Raw genomic sequence first — 24,827 nt, forward strand, 5'->3', positions numbered from 1 at the left:
GGCAAGCACAGGAACCCAAGCAACTGAAACCAAGACTACATGGCATCATCGGAGCCCAATTCTCCCACCAAAGCAAACACGGAATATCCAAACACACCAGAAAAGCAAGATCTAGTTTCAAAATCATACTTGATCATGATGCTGGAGGACTTCAAGAGAGACATGAAGAACTCCCTTAGAGAACAAGTAGAAGCTTACAGAGAGGAATCGCAAAAATCCCTGAAAGAATTCCAGGAAAACATAAATAAACAAGTAGAAGCCCATAGAGAGGAGTCACAGAAATCCCTGAAAGAATTCCAGGAAAACATAAATAAACAAGTAGAAGCCCATAGAGAGGAGTCACAAAAATCCCCGAAAGAATTCCAGGAAAACACAATCAAACAGTTGAAGGAATTAAAAATGGAAATAGAAGCAATCAAGAAAGAACACATGGAAACAACCCTGGATATAGAAAACCAAAAGAAGAGACAAGGACCTGTAGATATGAGCTTCACCAACAGAATACAAGAGATGGAAGAGAGAATCTCAGGAGCAGAAGATTCCATAGAAATCATTGACTCAACTGTCAAAAATAATGTAAAGCGGAAAAAGCTACTGGTCCAAAACATACAGGAAATCCAGGACTCAATGAGAAGATCAAACCTAAGGATAATAGGTATAGAAGAGAGTGAAGACTCCCAGCTCAAAGGACCAGTAAATATCTTCAACAAAATCATAGAAGAAAACTTCCCTTACCTAAAAAAAAAGATACCCATAGGCATACAAGAAGCCTACAGAACTCCAATTAGATTGGACCAGAAAAGAAACACCTCCCGTCACATAATAGTCAAAACACCAAACGCACAAAATAAAGAAAGAATATTAAAAGCAGTAAGGGAAAAAGGTCAAGTAACATATAAAGGCAGACCTATCAGAATCACACCAGACTTTTCGCCAGAAACTATGAAAGCCAGAAGATCCTGGACAGATGTCATACAGACCCTAAGAGAACACAAATGCCAGCCCAGGTTACTGTATCCTACAAAACTCTCAATTAACATAGATGGAGAAACCAAGATATTCCATGACAAAACCAAATTTACACAATATCTTTCTACAAATCCAGCACTACAAAGGATAATAAATGGTAAAGCCCAACATAAGGAGGCAAGCTATACCCTAGAAGAAGCAAGAAACTAATCATCTTGGCAACAAAACAAAGAGAAGAAAAGCACACAAACATAACCTCATATCCAAATATGAATATAACAGGAAGCAATAATCACCATTCCTTAATATCTCTCAATATCAATGGCCTCAACTCCCCAATAAAAAGACATAGATTAACAAACTGGATATGCAACGAAGACCCTACACTCTGCTGCCTATAGGAAACACACCTCAGAGACAAAGACAGACACTACCTCAGAGTGAAAGGCTGGAAAACAACTTTCCAAGCAAATGGTTGGAAGGAGCAAGCTGGAGTAGCCATTCTAATATCAAATAAAATCAATTTTCAACTAAAAGTCATCAAAAAAGATAAGGCAGGACACTTCATGTTCATCAAAGGAAAAATCCACCAAGATGAACTCTCAATCCTAAATATCTATGCCCCAAATACAAGGGTACCTACATATGTAAAAGAAACCTTACTAAAGCTCAAAACACACATTGCACCTCACACAATAATAGTAGGAGATTTCAACATCCCACTCATCAATGGACAGATCATGGAAACAGAAATTAAACAAAGACGTAGACAGACTAAGAGAAGTCATGAGCCAAATGGACTTAACAGATATTTATAGAACATTCTATCCTAATGCAAAAGGATGTCCCTTATGAATATCGACGCAAAAATACTCAATAAAATTCTGGCAAACTGAATCCAAGAGCACATCAAAACAATCATCCACCATGATCAAGTAGGCTTCATCCCAGGCATGCAGGGATGGTTTAATATACGGAAAACCATCAACGTGATCCATTATATAAACAAACTGAAAGAACAGAACCACATGATCATTTCATTAGATGCTGAGAAAACATTTGACAAAATTCAACACCCGTTCATGATAAAAGTCCTGGAAAGAATAGGAATCCAAGGTCCATACCTAAACATAGTAAAAGCCATATACAGCAAACCAGTTGCTAACATTAAACTAAATGGAGAGAAACTTGAAGCAATCCCACTAAAATCAGGGACTAGACAAGGCTGCCCACTCTCTCCCTACTTATTCAATATAGTTCTTGAAGTTCTAGCCAGAGCAATCAGACAACAAAAGGAGGTCAAGGGGATACAGATTGGAAAAGAAGAAGTCAAAATATCACTATTTGCAGATGATATGATAGTATATTTAAGTGATCCCAAAAGTTCCACCAGAGAACTACTAAAGCTGATAAACAACTTCAGCAAAGTGGCTGGGTATAAAATTAACTCAAAATAAATCAGTAGCCTTCCTCTACACAAAAGAGAAACAAGCCGAGAAAGAAATTAGGGAAACGACACCCTTCATAATAGACCCAAATAATATAAAATACCTCGGTGTGACTTTAACCAAGCAAGTAAAAGATCTGTACAATAAGAACTTCAAGACTCTGAAGAAAGAAATTGAAGAAGACCTAAGAAGATGGAAAGATCTCCCATGCTCATGGATTGGCAGGATTAATATAGTAAAAATGGCCATTGTACCAAATGTGATCTACAGATTCAATGCAATCCCCATCAAAATACCAATCCAATTCTTCAAAGAGCTAGACAGAACAATTTGCAAATTCATCTGGAATAACAAAAAACCCAGGATAGCTAAAACTATCCTTAACAATAAAAGGACTTCAGGGGGAATCACTAACCCTGAACTCAAGCAGTATTACAGAGCAATAGTGATAAAAAAAACTGTGTGGTATTGGTTCAGAGACAGACAGATAGACCAATGGAACAGAATTGAAGACCCAGAAATGAACCCACACACCTATGGGCACTTGATTTTTGACAAAGGAGCCAAAACCATCAAATGGAAAAAAGACAGCATTTTCAGCAAATGGTGCTGGTTCAACTGGAGGTCAACATGTAGAAGAATGCAGATCGATCCATGCTTATCACCCTGTACAAAGCTTAAGTCCAAGTGGATCAAGGACCTCCACATCAACGCAGACACACTGAAACTAATAGAAGAAAAACTAGGGAAGCATCTGGAACACATGGGCACTGGAAAAAATTTCCTAAACAAAACACCAATGGCTTACGCTCTAAGATCAAGAATCGACAAATGGGATCTCATAAAACTGCAAAGCTTCTGTAAGGCAAAGGACACTGTGGTTAGGACAAAACGGCAACCAACAGATTGGGAAAAGATCTTTACCAATCCTACAACAGATAGAGGCCTTATATCCAAAATATACAAAGAACTCAAGAAGTTAGACCGCAGGGAGACAAAGAACCCTATTAAAAAATGGGGTTCAGAGCTAAACAAAGAACTCACAGCTGAGGAATGCCGAATGGCTGAGAAACACCTAAAGAAATGTTCAACATCTTTAGTCATAAGGGAAATGTCAATCAAAACAATCCTGAGATTTCGCCTCACACCAGTGAGAATGGCTAAGATCAAAAACTCAGGTGACAGCAGATGCTGGCGAGGATGCAGAGAAAGAGGAACACTCCTCCAGTGTTGGTGGGATTGCAGAGTGGTACAACCATTCTGGAAATCAGTCTGGAGGTTCCTCAGAAAATTGGACATTGAACCGCCTGAGGATCCAGCTATACCTCTCTTGGGCATATACCCACAAGATGCCCCAACATATAAAAAAGACATGTGCTCCACGACGTTCATCGCAGCCTTATTTATAATAGCCAGAAGCTGGAAAAAACCCAGATGCCCTTCAACAGAGGAATGGATACAGAAAATGTGGTACATCTACACAATGGAATATTACTCAGCTATCAAAAACAACGAGTTTATGAAATTCGTAGGCAAATGGTTGGAACTGGAAAATATCATCCTGAGTGAGCTAACCCAATCACAGAAAGACATACATGGTATGCACTCATTGATAAGTGGCTATTAGCCCAAATGCTTGAATTACCCTAGATGCCTAGAACAAATGAAACTCAAGAAGGATGATCAAAATGTGAATGCTTCACTCCTTCTTAAAAGGGGAACAAGAATACCCGTGGCAGGGAATAGAGAGGCAAAGATTAAAACAGACACAGAAGGAACACCCATTCAGAGCCTGCCCCACATGTGGCCCACACATATACAGCCATCCAATTAGACAAGATGGATGAAGCAAAGAAGTGCAGACCGACAGGAGCCGGATGTAGATCGCTCCTGAGAGACACAGCCAGAATACAGCAAATACAGAGGCGAATGCCAGCAGCAAACCACTGAACTGAGAAAGGGACCCCCGTTGAAGGAATCAGAGAAAGAACTGGAAGAGCTTGAAGGGGCTTGAGACCGCATACGTACAACAATGCCAACAAACCAAAGCTTCCAGGGACTAAGCCACTACCTAAGGACTATACATGGACTGACCCTGGACTCTGACCTCATAAGTAGCAATGAATATTCTAATAAGATCACCAGTGGAACGGGAAGCTCTTGGTCCTGCGAAGACTGAACCCCCAGTGAACTAGATTGTTGCGGGGAGGGCCGCAATGGAGGGAGGATGGGGAGGTGAACAGCCATTAAGAAGGGGAGGGGAGGGATTAGGGGGATGTTTGCCCGGAAACCGGGAAAGGGAACAACACTCGAAATGTACATAAGAAATACTCAAGTTCATAAAAAAAAAAAAAAAAAAGAAGAATTTCACAGGAGGAATTCCAAAGAAGAATGGTCAGATATTAATCCATATACATACACCACATACACACAAATATTCAAGCAGACTTTGCGTGTGTGCGTGCTCACGCGCGCGCGTGCGCGCACACACACATACACACACACACACACACACACATACACACACACACGTCTACTTTTCATGAATGGACCAGATAGAAGGCCTCTATCTATATAATTGTAAATAAGTGTAAAAGTTTGTGATTTTTATCTACTCTCGCGTGCACATTGTGTTAATGTATAATGCTACATACAGAAAGATGTACACAAGTATGTATGTATATTTGTGTGTGTGCCTTTCCGTGCGGGCAAAAATAATAAAGAAAAACAGGCTATCAACTTGAGAGGGTATGGGAGTGGATCCAATAGAGGCTGAGAGAAGAAAGGGGGGGATGATTTGATGTAAATTTATTTCAGTTAAATGCATATATTAAAAAAAAAGAAAAAAAAAAAGAAACTAATTTCTCTTCCACGTGAGAGGTTGGCAGCCACCAGTATTGATGTAACATTTCTATCACACGAAGGCACTGGGGGCCTAAATCTCTTCTACTTCACCACCTTATTATTCTTAGAGGCTTTTAATATGAAAAATGTAGAATAATTTGCTTAAGGTCCCCAGCTATGGTAGAACATTTAAGGTAAGGTGACATTAAGATAATTGGATTTATTCCATTTATTAGCTTACTAGATTTACATGTTATATACATTTTGGTTGTTAAGATTTACAAGGCATCCATGTGACACCGTTGAGATGCTTTAGAGAATTAGTTTACTTGGTTTGTAAATGTAGGTTTAAGTAACTTAATTTAACTAGTTTATAATTGAAGATAAATTTTTAGGGTAATTTAATCTGTAACAAACTGAATATGAATAAAATATACAAGTAATTTTTTATTTCAATATGTATGAACTATACCAATAACAAGATTTACACAGCAAACTAAAGGCTTTTAAATAGCTTAAAAACATGCAACTTTAGCTATTAAATATAAGGAACTATAGTACAATGGTTAATTGTCAAGTTGACACAATCTAGAATCACCTAGAAAGAGTCTTCAAGGGGTTGGGGACTTAGCTCAGCGGTAGAGCGCTTGCCTAGGAAGCGCAAGGCCCTGGGTTCGGTCCCCAGCTCCGAAAAAAAAAAAGAGTCTTCAATGAGTGAATGTCTGGATTGGGATGTCATTGTGGGCATGTCTCTGGGTGATGGCCTCCATAATTAAGGAGGAAGACCCACACATTTTGGGAAGCACCATGCCTGAGTGTGGGTCCTGGACTGTAGAAAGTGTAGAGAGGTGCTAAGCACAAATAATCCCACAGGCACTTGTGATTCTGGTGTGCTACGGCTGACTAGCTTCTTCAAGGCCCTGCCTTGACTCCTGTGCCGTGAAAAATTGTGACCTGAAATTATGGGCTAAAATGATTAAGCAATTTTGTTGGGGTATTTTATCACAACACCAGAAATGAAACTACGATTTATATATAATAATTTTGGCATAAAAAAATTTACCAAGTTAACATTAAAGAGATAAGCCTGAGGATGTAATATGCACAAATGTAATGAGGCCTTCTGAAATAAAAACAACAACAACAAAAAAACCCAAACCAAACAACAACAGCAACAACCCCTAAACATACACACACACACACACACACACACACACACACACACACACACACACACATTTCTGTTAAGGAGGAGCAGATGATATTTTTTAGTCTGAATAATAGTTACTATTATGCTTTGATAAATCGCCGTTTTGCTTTTAGGAGACTGAAATATAACAGTCACTCCTTCATGGATGATTATGTGCTCAGAAATATTAGCCACATTCCGAGGGAGTCATCAGGCATGAGTGAGTCAGTATCTTCATAATTCTGAGTGACTATTTATATGTAGAGATGCAAACTAACTTAGCATTCTTTGGGAGTGGTTTTCATTGAAAAACATTTTTAGATTTAATGGGCATTGACTACTTCTTAGCAATCCAAATATTATTAAAACACTTGTGTTTTAAGACTTTTGCAATATTGACATTGTTCCAGATATTTGATGTTTAAGAGTCAAACTATGACTTACACTTTAACTTAGGTTTAAAAGCATGAGACTATCTATCTTACAATCCTCTTAACTGATGGATCATAGAATATGTTTGCAAATCATGTATATGACAAAGGGTTAAAACATGTAAGAATTCAGTAGCAAGGAAATAAGTAATCTGGAAAGTGGGCAGAAGATTTGAAGAGACATTTCTTAAACAAGATAAACAAATGGCCCCTCCAGTATATGAAGAAACATAAAATGCCACTTATGAGTAGGGAGAAATGCAAATTAAAGCTACAATGTACTGTCACCTCACACCTGGTAGAATTGTGATTTTTACAATGATAGACAGTAGTGTACACTGGTAGGCGGATACTAAAGAGGATGAGGCAGGGGAACAAAAGTTCTGAGTCAGCCTGGGCTACATGAGATCCCATTTGAAAAAAAAAACACAAACAAAAAATGAATCATAGTGTGGATGTAGCAAAAGGGAACTCATGCTATACTGTTGGTGGAACTGTAGAGTGATAATGGAAAACTGCATGAAGGCTACAAAAATGAGAACATAGTAGAAACATGTTTACATATAATGTTCTGTATGGTAGAAACACGTTTAGGTATAAATCCAAAGGAAATTACATCTGTATTTTGATGAGTTCTGCCCTTCTATGTTTGTTATAGCATTAATTAAGAAAATTGAGATGTAGAGAAAAAGTTAGTCATTAGATGAATTGATACACAAAATGTAATTATGTTTATAATGGAATACTACTCAGCCACAGAATCATAGCCTTCCATTTTCAGCCATCTGAAGAAACCTAGAAGATACTGTGCTTAGTGAAGTAAGCCAGGAACCGAGGTGATAAGAACTGTAGTAGTGTGTCATTTCACGCGTACCATGTCGCTAAGAACAAGACTCATGGACTGAGAAAGTACAGTTCTTGTTACTAGGGATTGGGGATGGATGGCGGCGGCATGTGGAGGTGTCATGTTCAGAAGTGCAGTTTTAATCCGATAGGGACAGATAGTGAGCTCAGGAGATCCCTCGTGCAGTGCAGTGACTGCAGTTAGAGATGAGTTATTGCTTCTAAGTACTTGGAGTAGCTCTATATGTTCTCATCACAGAGAATAAGCATGTGAGGCAGTAGCTATGTTAGTTGATTAGATAATCTCACAGAATATATGTATCTCAGTATATTACTTTGTATATCACTAGCAGATACTCTTTTGCTTATTTGAAAAACAGAGAACAGAAAGGTAAAATTGCCTTTTCTTTAGACAAATGTTGCTTTTTTTCCTCTTCATCAATAATATATCCAATATTATTAAATTTGCAAAATTATCAAGCTTTTAGGTTACCTCAAAAATCATGATGTTTTCTTCAAAGGTATCTGGTACTAGACTGGGTCAGAGCTGTTTTTCTGCTGGCTGGTGTTGGCTGTAGCTCTTATCTATAATGGTTTTGTGGTTAGTGTTAACATTTATCTCTACCTAGACTGTAGTTTTCCTGAGGAGATCTTGTCTCTGGCTGTTTTTGCCGTCTGTCCCTGGCTTTGTTATCCTTGGTGTAAGTAGGCATTCAATAAATATGCCAACGAGTAAAGGGAAACCATTCTCTTATATGGTGAGTATTCATTGAGCTTCTAAAGTATAATTTTCAAAATAAAAATAATCGATAAGTCTTTTGTGTAGGGATCTAGCTATTATATCCATTTTTGGATGATCTAATCTGCCACAGAGGAGATTGTGTAAAACAGGCAGGCATTCTGATTCTTTCATACTGCTTTGAACCTGAAGTCACTGTGCTCCAGTCTTCCCGAGTATTATTCCTCTGGGCACATTTCAGTTTGTTGTGTGTCACCAGAGTATTATTCCTCTGGGCACATTTCAGTTTGTTGTGTGTCACCAGTGTTGGTGACCCTGTGCTTATTTTTTTCTGAACCTTGACTTTTTATCTGCTACTGCTGCCATATGGGCCGTGCCAACTCTCAAACCTCTAGTTTAGCCAGATGGCAGTGGAATGAGGCTTCTAATGTCTGTATTAAACATTTGTGGCACGGATTGCCTCTTAGTATTTATTAGTAATGTGTTATCTTTATAGGCTTCATTATAACGTGTTTATTTCCATTCTGCAACTGTACCTGTACATCACTTTTAGTATGTAATATTATAATAATTCTCAGCAGTTTTAAAATAATTTTTTATTTTTATGCTTTGTGTCTGCTCCTTTTCTTTCAGATTTGTTGGCATTTATATCATTGTTGTAACCACATGTTCTGTAGGCCACACGAAGGCCAACATCATGGAATTGGTTCTGTATCTGTTATACTCTATTTAAGTCCTCAGTTGTCTTTCTGTGCTGGCAGTCGTCATGCAGTCAGGCTTGTGTTGCCTGACGCCAGTGAGTACTCAGTCAGCAGACTTGGTTAGGACTAGCTTCCCATCCTGCTGTGTCCTACACCGCTCTGTATCTCTCTCCTGGTGGTTGTGTCCTCGAGACTTTCAAATTCCCTCCAGCCCATGGCTCCCAGCTCCTACTGAAGTGGAATTGTGGTGGTTGGATTAAGAAAAGCCTATATAGGCTCATATATTTGAATGCGTCATCATCAGGGAGTGGTCGGAGGTGTGGCCTAGTTTGAGGAAGCATGTAACGAGGGCTGTGGGGTTTCAGAAGCCCAAGCCAGTCCCAGTGTCTCCTTTCCTGCTCCCTGCAGATCCGGATGCAGAACTGTCAGCTACTTCTCCTGCACCGTGTCTGCCTCTGAGCCACCACACCCCACTATATTGGTAATGGACTAAACCTCTAAAACTGTAAGGCAGCCCCAGTTAAATGATTTCTTTTGTAAGAGTTGCAGTGGTCATGGTGTTTCTTCACAGTAATAAGACAACTGAAGAAGACAGGAATTTTAAGAAATACTAGTTTAGGGTCCTCAAGATGATACAGGTGCTTTCTATTCAAGTGTGGAAAGTTGAATTTAATCCCTGAAATCTACATAAAGGTAGAAGGAGAGAATGGACTCTATACAGTTGTCCTTTAATATCTGCACTGTATTATGGCTTGTGCTTGCCCACCCACTATATCAGCCCCTTGATAGAATAAATAAAAATAATTGGTACGGGGGTTGGGAGAGCTTTTTGTGTGTAGCCCTGGCTGTCCTGAAACTCACTCTGTAGACCAGGCTGGTCTCATACTCACAGAGATCCACCTGCCTCTGGCTCCAAGTGCTAGGATTAAAGACAGTGTCTTAGAGTTTTTGTTGTTGTGAAGGGTAGTGACCATGACAACTTTTATAAAGAGAAACATTTTTTTTTTTGGTTCTTTTTTTCGGAGCTGGGGACTGAACCCAGGGCCTTGCACTTCCTAGGCAAGCGCTCTACTACTGAGCTAAATCCCCAACCCCAAAGAGAAACATTTAATTATGGCTGTCTTATAGTTTCAGCGGTTTAGTCCATTATCATTGTGGCAAGAAGCATGGTATTGTACAGGCAGACATATTGCTGGAGCTGAGAGTTCTCCATCTGGATCAGAAGGAAGTGAATGTCATATTGAATGTCATACTGGGCATGGCTTGAGCATCTGAGACCTCAAAGTCAACTCCCCAGTGGCACACTTCCTCCAACAAAGCCACATTTCTTAATGGTGCCACTCCCTATGGGCCTATGGGTGTCATTTTTAATCAAACCACAACATTCTACTTCCTGGACCCCATAGGGCTGTAGATATATCATAATGTAAAATATATTTAGTCCAACAGTCTCAAATTTGTTTAAAAGTCCAAAGTCTCTTCCAGAACTCATGGCAATTTCTTATCTGTAATTCATGTAAAATCAAAATGAAAAACCTGTTCATAAACTTCCAACATATAATAGTACAGAGTATACATTACCATTCCAAAAGGGAGGACAGAGAACATAATGAGGCAGTATTGGACCAAAGCAAGACTGAAAACCAGCTGGACAGCCTCCAGCCTCTGCATCTCATGGATCTGATATCAAAGCACTCTTCAGATCTCTAACTCCTTTTCGCTTTGTGGACTGCAACACACTTCTTCCTCTTGGGCTGGCTCCACTCCCTGTCAGCAGCTCTCCTAGGCCGTAATCCCTCAGCTTTGGCATCTCCAATGTTTTGGGGTCTCAGAGGCAATCCACACATCACCCTCACAGCTTCAGGCCTCCATGCAGGAACACCTCTGCCATGTACCTGACCTTGGCGGTTGTCCTTAGTTGTGGAGGAAGGTTCCATAACCGATTTCCTCTATCCTTGTCTCTGAATCCACAACCACATGCCTGATCCTGCCACGTTCTGTTCTGCTGCTAGCTAGGGTTGGAACATGGTCTCCTTGTTCAGTTACCTCTTTATCAGCTTTCTAGTCTCAGTAGTTTCCTTCACTGCCTAGGCTGGACTATCCTCAATCGGTAGGCCTGCTTGGCCTTGAATTTGGAGATCTGTGTGCCTCTGCTTCTGAAGTGCTGGGATCAAAGGCCTGCGCCTCTACTCCTGGCCCTAAGGTTTCAACTCCTTTTCACAAGTTGTGAAGTTTAGCTGGGGGGGGGGGTTGCCCGAGGTCATCACTCCGTCATTCCATCCAGCAGCAGGCTTTTGCTTAATCTGTTCCTCTCTTGTACACAGGCTCCATTCTTCCCGATGCTACTTTTCTCCTCAAACTGCTGTACATTTTACAATTTTCTTGTTCAGGTTTCTTCTTTTCATTATAGATCTGGCTAAGTGTAGCCACACAATAGATTCAGTACTAGGCTGCTTTGAAATTTCCTCTGCCATTGCCTTTAATTCAATACTATTCAATTTAGCATCAGACCGTTTTTGGATAAGGACAAAAAGCAAGCACATTCTTAGTCAAACAAGGATTTCTGTAGACCACATACTATATATTCTTCTCTTCTGAAATCCACCCGAGACTGGCTCTCACAGCTCACATGCCCTCAGCACCATGGTCTTCTATGTTGCATGGTGCATTAAGCCCTACTTAAATCATTCAACTGCTTTTCTAGTCCACAGTCCTAAAGTCCGCATTCCTCCAAACAAAAACATGGTCAAACCAATCACAGCAATATATATGCCATCATGCTTGGCTAATAAAAACAATAAAAAAAAACTGATTTAAAGAATACTCCAGTTTTGTATGTCATATAAATTTGTTAAGAATGCTAGAAATGTTATCTTATAAACAAAGATTGGGGATAACAGAAACTCAATAAAAAAAACAAGTGTGTCAACTGCAGTTTTTGCCACTAGTAGCCCTAGATAGGACCTTTTTGTTCACTATGTTCACAGACGAGAATGAGTTATCAATGTGCTTTGTGTGTCCTGCCATTTGTATTCTTATGAACTAGCTGTTTCTGCTTAAACAAACTTTAGCTTTTTGTGTAAAAATATTACATTTAAATTTTTTTTAGGTCTTCATGCAAAGTGATGGATTTTGTTAAAGCTTCTTCATACACATTGGCCAATAAAACTATGGGTTTTATTTGTAACTCACTTCTGCCTGCCTTCTTCTTTTGAGAACTATTTAGTTCATTAGTTTATACACTGAGCAGATGATTTAGTTTAAAAGATTTAAGTTTCCATCTCTTTACATGTTACCCTCTATCTCAGACGCAGTTGGAGAACTTATTTCTGTCATAAACTGCATCTTCACTGTGGCGATTGTTTCTTTTGCTGCGCTTTTTAATTTTATGCAACCCCATCTGTCAGTTCTTGGGATTATTTCCTGAGCTATTGGAGTCCTTTTCAAAAAACTGTTGCCTCTGCTTCTCTTTTGAAGTGTTCCCTCTTCTTTTCCTTTAGCAGTTTTGAACTTTTAGTTCTTATATTGAGGTCATTGACCCGTTTTTTAATAGCTCTTAAATTTAAGCGTACTTTTTTCAGGTGGGGTAGGGTATAGGGTAGGAAAGATGGATGTAGTTTCCCGGAACCCGCAAGCTTACATGTATAATGTCATTTATCCGAGTCACGCTGTTTTCCTAATGGAATCTCTCCACCTGAGAAGGTGTGTTTTGGTTGAGTAGTATATAGTTGGAAGAGGTTTTACTGGGAAAGAGCCTGGCCGGCCTCTAGCTTAGGACACAGCTAGTATGAGATGGAGGGTAGCAAGATGGTGTCTTAGTCAGGGTTTACTGCTGTGAGCAGACACCATGGTGAAGGCAACTCTTATAAGGACAGCATTTAATTGGTGCTGGCTTACAGGTTCAGAGGTTCAGCTCATCATCATGAAGGTGGGAACAGGGCAGCATCCAGGTAGGCATGGTGCAGGAGGAGCTGAGACATTTTCATCTGCAGACTGCTAGTGGAAGACTTCCAGGCAGCTAGGGTGAAGGTTTTAAGCCCATGCCCCACAGTGATACACTCCACTCCAACAAGACCACACATCCCAACCGTCCCACTCCCTGGGCCAAGCATATAGAAACCATCACAATGGTACAGTGGGAAAGAGGAGAGCTCCACTTACCTGTGTGTAGAATGGCACTTAGAATGAGTTAGGAATTATGCTCACTCAGTGAAGTGACAGCAGGTTCTTCTTTAAGATCCATGACCTCACTACCCCTGGGTGGTTGGCTTTGTTTCCATACCTAGCATGTTGATTTCCCTGGGCACATGCTGAAGAGTAGCATAGCTTAGCTTTCTGAGAATTCTCCATACTGATTTCCAGAGTGGCTGCAGTTTGCATCCTACCAGCTCTCAATGGGGGTTCCCCTTTTCCCACATCTTTGCCAGTATTGTTGTCTGCTTTTTGTCTTGTTTTGTTTTGATCTTAACCATTCTGACTGGGGTAAGATGAAACCTCAAAGTTGTTTGATTTTTATTTCCCTGACTGCTAAGGATGATGAGCCTTTTTCAAAAAAGATACTAAATAGCCATTTTTCTTTCTTTTGAGAACTATCTGTTCAGATCTATTGTGAATTGACCATTTGTTTTTATGACTGATTTTTGAATTCTTTCTGTATTCTAGATATTACTCCTGTGTCAGATGTATATCTGTTGTTGATTTGATAGGCTACGTTCTCTTGGTGTCCTCCATTCCCTCTGACTCCTACTCTTTCCTTCTTTCCTTTCGCTCTTATGCATGGTTCCCTGATCTCTGAGGGGAGGGACTTGATGGAGACCTCCAAGTTAGACTCTCTCTACCTAATGTCTGACTGTGGGTCTCTGCATCTGTCCCCATCTGCTGCCAGAGGAAGAAGACTCTGATGATGACTGGACTGATCTATGAGTCTAGCAGAATATTGTGTTTGTTTGTTTGTTCTACCAGTAGTGTTTGGTTCTTCCTTATGTCTCTGGGTTATCCACTCTCCACTTTGTGGCCATTCAGGCAGCGTAGGCCATGAGCTCCCTCTTGTGGCATGGGACTCAAGTTAAATCCAACATAGTGGTCATTTCCTAACTTCTGGGCCACCATTGCTTCAGCACATCTTGCAGGCGGGAAAGGCTGTAAGTGGATGGTTTTGTGTGGGTGTTGGTGTCCAGGTTTCTCTTTTCATAGCCTGCAGAGTACACCAAATAGACTAGAATGTCAGAGTGAAGGCTCCAAGCCCACAACAGCTTGATCTCTCTGTGCTCCATGAGCTGTGTGGGTGTTGTCTTTGGCATTGGGCCCTGCTGTCAGTTTTCAGAGTGACCTTCTGTCCTAGCATCAGCCTTGGTTGTTTAGGGATCTCCAGTTGGCTCACAATTCTGTGAAATGCAGCCCAGCCTCACCACTGGAAGGAAGCCTTGCCTCGCTGCACAAATGGCTGCTTCAGACTCTGTGTCTTCTATTACTGGGAGTCCTCATTAGGGTCACCCTCCTAGATTCCAGGAAGCTCCCACTGCACCAGACCCCTCACCCTGTGCCCACACGCTCCCCAATTCCAGCCGTCCTTCCCTGTACTCTCTCCATATCTTTCTCCCACCAACCTGATCCTTCCTACTCTGTCTCCATCCTTCCAAGTCCACCAACAAAATGTGTTCTGTTTCCCCTTTCTAGGGAGGTTTATGCATTCCCCTAACCAGTTTGTGCCTGTGATATAGCTTGGTATCATTTACTTAATAGCTAATATCCACTTGTAAGTAAATACATTTAATTTTAGTTCCATCCATTTTGCCTGCAAATTTTGTGATGTCTTTTTTCCCCCCTTTACCACAGAGTAAATACTCCATTGTGTTGGGGATATCTAAGTTGTTTCCAGTTTCTGCCTGTTATGAATAAAGTCATTACAAACGTAGTTGAGCAAGTGTCTCTGTGGTGGGATGGAGCGTCATTTGAGTGTTTGCACAGGAGTGGTTTGAAGTAAATTGATGGAAGTAGATGGATTTCCAGTGTTCTGAGGAACCACCACATTGATTTCCATGGTGGTTGTACTAGTCGGCACTCCCGCAGCCGTGGAGGAGTGTTCCCCTTGCTCTGCAGCCCTGCCAGTGTGAGCTGTCATTTGTGTTCTTTGATGTTAGCCACTCTTACAGGTATACGATGGAATTCCAGTTAAGGTTTGGTTTGCATTTCCCTGATGGCTAAAGATACTGAACATTTTGTTAAGTATGTTTTAGTCATTGGAGTCTTTCCATTAGTAATTCCACTTGGATCTGTACCTCATTTTTAAATTGGATTATTTGGTTTTTTAGTACCCAGTTTTTAAGTTCTTTATATATTTTGGACATTAGACCTGTATCAGATATGGAGGTGGTAAAAATCTTTTCCTATTCCATAGGCTTCATTTTTGTCTGATTGATGTTGTTCTTCGACTAATAGAAGTTTTTCAGTTTTATGACAACCCATTTATTAATTGTTGATCTTGTGGCTGTGCTACAGGTGTTCTGTTTAGAAAGTTGTCTCCTGTGACAGTATGTTCAAGGTTGTTTCCGTCTTTCTTTCCTGTCAGGTTCAGGTTGTCTGGTTTTATTCTGAGGTCCTTTATGCATTTGGACTTAAGTGTGTGCAGGTGATAAATCTGGATCTATCTGCATTCTTTTACATGCAGACGTCCATCTGACCAGCACCATCTGTTGGAGATCCTTTCTTTTGTCCATTGTGCAGTTTTGGATTCTTTATCAAAAGCAAGGTGTCCATATCTGTTTGAGTGTCTGGGTCTTCATTGATTTCATTCATCAGTGTGTTTGTTATGACGGTACTACGTGTTTCTTTTCACTACCATAGCTCTGCAGTACAGCTTAAAGTCAGGGATACTGACGCCTCCAGCATTTCTTTTATTAAAACACAATTCTTTACAGACCTTCGAAGGATAATTCTTAACTTCCTATGAAAAACAAAAAACCCTCAAGATAGCTAGAATACTCCTGAACAATTAAGGATGGTATTTACTTAATATCGATGTTTCTCTATTCATTTTTTTGTCCGGTTTACCTATAAATTGGAGAAAATAGGGTATTCAGAGCAAAGGGTTTGGTAGATATAAGTTTTTTATATGCTGTTTGTATCTTGGAAGGTTTTTCTTTGCCCTTTAACCATGGCATATAGTTTTACTTGTTAAAATAGGTAGATTGGTAATTGTGATCTTCGAAGTTCCCATTGAGGAATTAGCTGTTATACTGATGGACGGGTTTTTCTCTCTGTGTGACTTCTATTTCCCCCCTTGCAGCATTTGGTACTCTTTCTTGGTTATGTATACTTAGTTTTTAACTGTGATATACTGTGGGCAGTTTCTTGTCTTGTCTATCTGGTGTTCTCATGTTCTTGTATTTGTATGGTATGTCTTTCCTTAGTTTAGTGGCTTTCTTCCTTGGTGTTGTTGAACATCTGGTCTACGCCATTGACTTGGGATTCTTTTCTCTCTGCTCTGCCTGTAATGTGAGGATCTGATCTTTTCATTGTGGCCCACAATTCCTGCATGTTCCTTTTCATTGCTTAAAAAAATTTTATTCTTTGTGTGTTCTGATTACTGTTTTAGTTTTGAGTCCTGGTTGTTTTAACTTCTATGTGATCCATTTTACTTGTTAAGCTTTCCCTTGAGTCTTCTTATTGGGTTATTGTGTTTTAAATTCCATTTACATCTCTGCTTGAGCTCTTTTCAGTATTTCTGTCTTACATTGAAATTTTCAAATTGAGTTTTCAAATTCTGAATTTTATGCATATTTCATGCAGTCTTAGGTTTGTCTTGGTCATCATTCACATAGGTATTTTAAAAAGTTTATTCTTTTTAAATTTGTTGAGCTGTTTCTTTGTATCTTCTTTAAATGTTTTGAACTCTTTGATGATGTCTCTGTTCTTTTAAATTCTGTATTTTAAGCATTCTTATTGCAGAACATTTCTGTAGGAGTGGTGGATATTTTTGGGGGCTACTTGAACTTGATTGTGCTTGATCTTGATTTCATATTGTTTATGCTTTTTTTTTTTTTTGGTTCTTTTTTTTTTTTCGGAGCTGGGGACCGAACCCAGGGCCTTGCGTTGTTTATGCTTTTGAACTGAGACCTAGGCATATGGACTGTTTTTGTTAGTTCTGTGTCTGAAAGTAACACAGCAGACTGGGATAGAGCCCAGGGTTTATAGTTCAGGATAGGCCCTATGGTTGGATATGGTGTGGGTGTGATAAAGTCCAGTGGATACAAGGGACTAGTCTGGTATAAAGGATGTGCTCCAGTTATAGAACACTGGGACAGCTTCCTGTGCTGACCAGAGTAGGCCAGGGCATGAGATGTGGCATGCATCCTACATCTGAGGATTGGACAGTGTTCACACTGGGTAGGAATTGATGGGCTTCCTGGGCTGGGTCCCATTGTAAGATGACTGAGCCTGGAGGCTGGATTGGCAGAGGAGGGATGAAGTCAGGTGGTAGGATTGCATCTCTGCTGGTAGCAGGTTGTGGATCCTAGCCGAAGTCTGGAGGTTGAAGATAATGTGTGTTCTGGCCAAAACTTGGAGATTGGGAGTGGTACTGCCTGAAGTGGATGTGGGACCTGGGAGAGAACCAGGCACTGGGGTGGGCACGTGGATGGTAGGGTCAGATGGATTCTCTGGGCTAAGGCCTGGCACAATGCATGTAGTAGGACAAGACCTGTCAGGGAAGTTTGATGTCAGAGAGAGATGAAGTCCTAATACTTTTTGAAAGGAGGATTGTATTAGTAATTTTTCGTATTCTTGTTACAGAATACCTGACAAAAAGCAATTCACAGGAGGAGAGGTTTCTTTGGGCCTGGTGTGAGGAGATTTAGTTCCTTGGGGTAGAGACAGTGTGACAACAGGATTGCGATGTGACTGACCACAGTGCAGCAATGGATGTTAGAGGTCTCTTCTTGCTCCTTTTTATCCAGCCAGGACCTTTGCACAGGGCTTAGTGCAGCCTACATTCAGGGTGGGTCTTCCATTGTCCTTAAGCTTCCATGGAAACACCCTTCTAGACACAGTCAGAGCAGTTTCCAAGGTGATTCTAACCAGGCAAGTGGCAAGAAGATTAATCCTTACCAGGGAGAATAAGAACAGAAATGATTTTAATCCAAGAGTACATGGTTTCTTATCAAAGGACACGTCGTACCATTTAGGCAGGGGCACAGTTCAGTAATTTATTGTACAATATTATTATGTACATCAAAATTGCTGAAAGTAGACTTAAGTGTTCTAGCTACAAAGAAATAATAAATGTAAGCAGCAACGCATACGTAAGTTAGCCCAGATTAACTGTTCTACAAAGCACATGTGTATAAAGTGAAGAAAGTGCTTATGTGCAATGTCAATGTCTTCTAACAGAGATCTTTCCGTCTTACTCCAGATAACCTAATGAGGCCTCTTTTGAATTATGGTATTGCTTGGTGAGTATATTTTTAAAAGTTTTTACTTGGGGTTGGGGATTTAGCTCAGTGGTAGAGCGCTTGCCTAGGAAGCGCAAGGCCCTGGGTTCAGTCCCCAGCTCCGAAAAAAAGAACCAAAAAAAAAAAAAAGTTTTTACTTTGAAAAGAATACTGTTAACTTGTACAAGAGTTACACTTCTGTATTACTGTTGCAGTATGTCGATGGGCTTTTTGGTTGAAGAGACTGCACCACTTGTTTGGAGAGGCCTTATGGTAATGTCAGCCATTGAGAAGCTACTGAGACAGGTAAGAAAGAAGCATTCAATATTATTTTACTTTGCCAAGGATGCAGTTGATGCATTTGCTGCTGTAAGAATTGTTAAAATTTATGGTCAGCATATCTGACAGAGGAACCTGATATGTGGAATGTGTGCTGACTGACGTCTTACAGAGGCTAGACTTTGCCTCCTTAGCCTTCCTGCCGCATCTTGCTGTAGCAATCTGTTGTCTTCTCTGTATGTCTTCTGAGTCTGTTGTAGTCTATTTTCCTGTCTTTTTAGACTCATGGTTAATTATGCAGTAGTTAGTTATGAATTATCAGGACCGTGTAGAAATTATTCAGTTGTAGATGAATATATATAGAGCCTTGATAGTTCTTGTTATGTAAACTCTTTTACAACAAGCGTGTTTATTATTATTTTTACAGCATGCAATTCTGCAGGTGTATATTTATTACATGTTCAGTCAACTTCATTCCTATCAAAGGATATCACATAACTTAAATTTACCAGGTAGACTATATTTCATTTGTAGTTTGCTTAGAATAAACTACTTTGTCTCTGTGGGTGAAAGGTTATAGTCTTATTTTAGGTAACTATCGAATCTGTCACCAGTTACAGTTACCTTTTATGTGTTTGGACTCTGCATTGGCTCTGGTGTCATGCTATGGCTTGTTTACTATAATGACAAATATTTCCATTGTTATTGTCAGATAATTGTGCAACTAATGAATAGGCCATGATCTCTGAGATTCTTTTTTCACTATAACATCTTTGTCTTTCCAGTGCTTGTGTTAGTGAATCAGAGTCCTTGTACTGTTCCAATGTTAAGCCTTTGGCTGCATTTCCTCTTCTTTCCATCCAGATCCTGTTGTTGTTATAGTCATGTGACTCAATGCCCCTCCTCACCGATCCTCTGTGCTTGGTCCTAACCTGTCTTTTCTCTATTGCTGATATTTATAACATATACATATTGCTGATATATCTATCTCTATCTATCTATCTATCTATCTATCTATCTATCTATCTATCTATCTATCTATATCTATCTCTATCTACCTATCTATCTACCTATCTATCTATCTATCTATCTATCTATCTATCTATCTATCTATCTATCTACCTATCTATCTACCTATCTATAGAGAGAATAAAGAAAACACAGTCAGTCTCCTGCCCTGTACAGGTGAGACCTAAGGCAGTCACTATCTGAGCGCTTCGGTCAGCTGAGTTTACTCATCCTCACCTTTTGGCAAAAAGCTCAGTTTAGAAATCTTTAAAGGGTTTGGGGAAAAGAAGCAAGTTGTATTATGTGGGAAATTTGATCATGAACTCCTTTGTTATATTTTAAGTTGGCTATAACATGTGGCAATAACTTCTCTATTTCTAAATAGTGATTTGCTCATACTCTGTGCTTCAAATATTCTGTATTCTATGTGCACTGTTGTATGACTTTCTGGCTGTTCATCATTCTCCTGCTTTTGATTATCGAGGCTTAATTTATGGTTCTTTTTCTAGCATCTTAAAGTAGAAACTTAGGTCACTGGGTTTTAAGGATTCGTTTTTAAAATTTTGTATACAGGTATGAACTTGTATGAATTTATGTGCATCATGTATGTATAGGAGTCTACACAGGCCAGAAGAGGGTTATTGTTGTAAAAATATAAAAAAAAAAGACAAAGATGTTGCCTGCTCTAAGTCTGACACCGCAGTGTCCCAAGATATCTGCTGGATATCTTAATTCTCAGTCAGCAAAGCTTCTTACCCGCTCTGCTCCGTCCCATATCACACTGCCAAAGGCCCCTCTCTGAGCCTGGCAGCAATCTCTCTACCCATCTAGTTCCCAAGGCAGGATTCCATGCCAGAAACACACATCCCATTGGCCCCTCTGCCGCCACACACTCTCCCAAACTCAATTCTCCACATAAAAAACCACACAACACAATAACCTTTGACCCAATTGATAAGATATAATTGCCCACCTAAACATACAAAGCCCAGTACACATCCACCCCTTCAGAATATTAATAGCAACCTGGAATCTTATCGTCACCTTCCATGTTGTATGTTGGTCACTCTCCCTGTCCCTTCTCTCTCTCCCTCTTTCTGTTCCAGTCGCCTCCTCTTCCTTCAAACTTTTCTCTCGCCCATCCTTCCTTCTCATCCAGTGACAGGCCTCCTTTTATCCCGTACCTGCCCTCACCTGTATTTTACAAATTAAATGGGGAGAAGGTTCTGGTGGAGTCATGTGAGTCCTGAGTAGTGACTATGCACCTGTCCTTGTGGCAGCAGAATTAGCATCAAAATACAGATAACTCCAGGGCGAACCACAGAGGGTCTCTGAACCCCAGAGGGTCTCTGAACCCCAGAGGGTCTCTGAACCACAGAAGGTCTCCGAACCACAGAGGGTGTCCGAACCACAGAGGGTCTCTGAACCCCAGAGGGTCTCCGAACCCCAGAGGGTCTCCGAACCCCAGAGGGTCTCCGAACCACAGAGGGTCTCCGAACCACAGAGGGTCTCTGAACCCCAGAGGGTATCCGAACCACAGAGGGTATCCGATGCTCTGCAATTGGAGTTGCAGGTGGTTGTGAGCCGCAGTGTGAGCACAGGAAATTAAACCCAGGTCCTTTGCAAGAGCAGTAAGCATTCTTAGCCACCATCTCTCCAGCCCCCTGGAGATTTATTCTCTTTAAAATACAAGTAATTAAGGATCTACTTTTTTTTTTTTTTTTGAGTGGGAAATCTACTTAAAAAAAAACTTTTTGGGGTTGGGGATTTAGCTCAGTGGTAGAGCCCTTGCCTAGCAAGCGCAAGGCCCTGGGTTCGGTCCCCAGCTCCAGAAAAAAGAAAAGAAAAACAACAACAACAACAAAAACCTTTTTATTGATTATTTTGTGAGTTTCATATCACATCCTCAGTCTCACTCACTATCTCCGTTTCCTCATATCTGCCTTTTGTCCTTGCAATCCCCTCCCCAAATAAAACAAACGCACACATGCACACACACCCACACACGCACACTCCCCTCCCCACCCCAAACAACAAAAAAAAGCATAGTACTTTTATCTCTAGGATTTGCTTAGAGTTCTACAAATTGTGATTTTTCTTCAGGTTTTCATTGTTAATCAGTTCAAATTCATTTTGAAAGAATAAAAAATGCAGCCCAAAAGTCAGAAGTTTAGAAATGCTATCTCACCTCTAAGAAGCCCTAAATACCTCAGATTCTAGACCCTGCCTGTAAGTAAAAGGATCCAAATAAAAGGGTTTAAGATAAGGCCCTTAGAATGGTGATCCCAACCTAGTAAAGATAAAAGGAAGCTTCTCCTAGGAACTAGCGGACCATAAAGTTAAGCAATCTTGAGAGATTGGAAGCTTCTCCTTGTGATTTTTCACATGACACCATCCCTGCCCTCTTGGGTTGTGGCTTCTTCCTTTAAATATCCCTCCTCCTACTGGAGAAGGCGTCAAACTCCTGTCCCCCTGCGTGGGATACGAGTCTCGACCCCAGTGCACTGGTTCCTATCAATAAACCTCGTGTGATTATAGCAAGGATGGTCTTGTGTGAGTTCTTGGGGGGTCCTGTCATCCCGAGACTTGACTGAGGGTCTCCCCGCTCCGGGGGTCTTTCAATTTCTAATCCATTTCCTCCTGTTCTCTCTGGATGTATGAGGTATAATCAGCTTCTCAGCACTGTAGGGTCTCTGAGATCTTCATTATATTCTTTGGGTAGAGAATGTGTCTTATAGGACTGTAGCAGGTACTTTGGATGTGTAGGGTGTACTTTAAAGTAACCATGGCCATGTTCTGTAGTTTTCATTTAGATTAGAGTTATTGGCAGTGTTGTTGATGTCTGTTGATTCTTGGCAGTGTTGTTGATGTCTGTTGATACTTTTTGTCTTGTCATTCTATAATTTTGTAAGTGAAAGGAGGTTTAGATTTTACTATACATATTTGAAAGCTCCATTATTACACACACATGTTTAGAATTGTCACACCTTCTTTGTGAACTGACCTATTTATTGTTTTGAATTCTTTTTCCTGTCTCTGGCAAACTTGTCATTTTGAAGTTTGCCTGATTCTGACAATCCTGTGACTGCATTGCCATGGTCAATACTGACTGCCAAGGCAGGTTTGAGTGTGTTTGCGAGGTACTCTGTGGATTAGGCTGAGGTGGGAAGATTCACACTAAACATGGGCAGCATCATAATACATGCTGGGGGCCCAGACTGACAGAGCAGGGCAGGTGGACTGAGCACGTTCATCCTTTTCTACTTCCCGACTGTGGTTTCAGTGAGATTGACTGCTTAAAGCTCATGCTCCCATGACCTCCTACCACAGTGGGGTGTGAGCCCACAGTGGGGTGTACCCTAGATATGTGAGCACACAGTGGGGTGTACCCTAGACATGTGAGCACACAGTGGGGTGTACCCTAGACATGTGAGCCCACAGTGGGGGTGTACCTTAGACATATGAACACACAGTGGGGCATACCCTAGACATGTGAGCACACAGTGGGGCATACCCTAGACATGTGAGCCTACAGTGGGGTGTACCCTAGACATGTAAGCCTGAGTAAACCTTCTTCCTAAGCCATTCTTGTGAGCTGTTTCATTGTTCTAACTGATATAGTTCTCATGTAACTTAAAACATTTCTTTTCGTTTTAACTCTACCTCTCAATCCTGGATCAAACTCAGAATGTGTTAAGCAATCTTATTGAGCCATACCCCCGACCATGAAACATCAATTTCATTTTATATATGTATTTAATGTTATTTTTGTGGATTTTTGTAAATTTCACACCAGCCACCCCAATTCCACTCATTTCTTTCCTTTTTCTTTTTTTTTTATTACCAAATTCAAATGTTATCCCCTTACGGTTTCCAGTCCATGAGCCCCCCCCCCTTCTACTAGGGTGTTCCCCCACCTATCTACTCACCCCTTCCTGCCTCCCTGCTCTGACATTCCCTTACACTGGGAGGGTTGACCCTTGGCAGGACCAAGGGGTTCTTCTTCCATTGGTGCCCAACAAGGCCATGCTCTATTATATATGCAGCTGGAGCTATGGGTCAGTCCATGTATAGTCTTTGGGTGGTGGTTTAGTCCCTGGGAGCTCTGGTTGGTTGGCATTGTTGTTCTTATGCGGTTGGGCCCTTTCAGCTCTTTCAATCCTTTCTCTAACTCCTCCAGTGGGAATCCTGTTCTCAGTTCAATGGTTGGCTGCAAGCATCTGCCTCTGTATTTGTCATGCTCTGACTGAGCCTCTCAGGAGACAGCTATATCAGGCTGTGTTTAGAGAAGTAAGGACATTAGAAATCTGAGGCTAATTTTAAAAATGTTATTTTATTATATAAATTAAATAGAATTTGGAAGTGAGGTTATGTGAGGAAAGTCAGGTCTGATACACAGAGAAAAGAGTCAAGGATCAAGGCATCACACAGTAGAGTAGGAGCCAAGTTGCTGGATAACTGGGATACTCAGGTAGTTTGAATACTAGGATATAAGGGATAATTTAGCACATGTCCATAACACACTTTTAAGAGGAATCTGATATTTAAATACGTTTCCTATAATTTTTTTCTATATCTTGCAGCCTTCGTAGGAAGTGGTCCTGTTAATATGGGAACAGGAAAGAGATTGGAAGAGCAAATTCAATGTTATACCAAGGACTATTATTTAGTTCATATGCAGCCAAGAGTCACTGCAATGCCCTGACCATGAATAGGAGGTAGGAAGAGTTACTGTGTGGTAGCACCCTGTTAGCATCATTCTAATGTAGTGAAGGATCGTTTGTCAGCTACTTAACCAGTTTACATTAGCTTCTGAGGATATCTTAATTTCTCAGAGTGCACAAGTGATAGGACTGGAAGTTTCAACTTGCTAATATCTAGTAGAATATCTGTATGTGTTCACCCGATCTTCTTGGAATCTCATCTGTTAAAAGGAAGGGAGAAGATT

At 40.5% G+C, this 24,827-nt stretch overlaps 1 protein-coding gene across 7 annotated transcripts in view; it reads left to right on the top strand.

Annotated features, from left to right (window-relative positions):
• The window catches only part of Nubpl (NUBP iron-sulfur cluster assembly factor like), a 221,995-nt gene that overhangs the window by 61,948 nt on the left and 135,220 nt on the right, over nucleotides 1–24,827 (top strand). For 6 of the 7 annotated variants that reach the window (XM_008764655.4, XM_039111969.2, XM_063261670.1 and 3 more), the window contains 2 exon segments: nucleotides 18,574–18,613; nucleotides 18,808–18,898. In XM_008764655.4, the coding sequence (XP_008762877.1) occupies nucleotides 18,574–18,613; nucleotides 18,808–18,898 (131 nt within the window). 7 annotated transcript variants of the gene reach the window in all.

This window comes from Rattus norvegicus, chromosome 6 (genome assembly GCF_036323735.1).
Source record: "Rattus norvegicus strain BN/NHsdMcwi chromosome 6, GRCr8, whole genome shotgun sequence".
Lineage (NCBI taxonomy): Eukaryota > Metazoa > Chordata > Mammalia > Rodentia > Muridae > Rattus > Rattus norvegicus.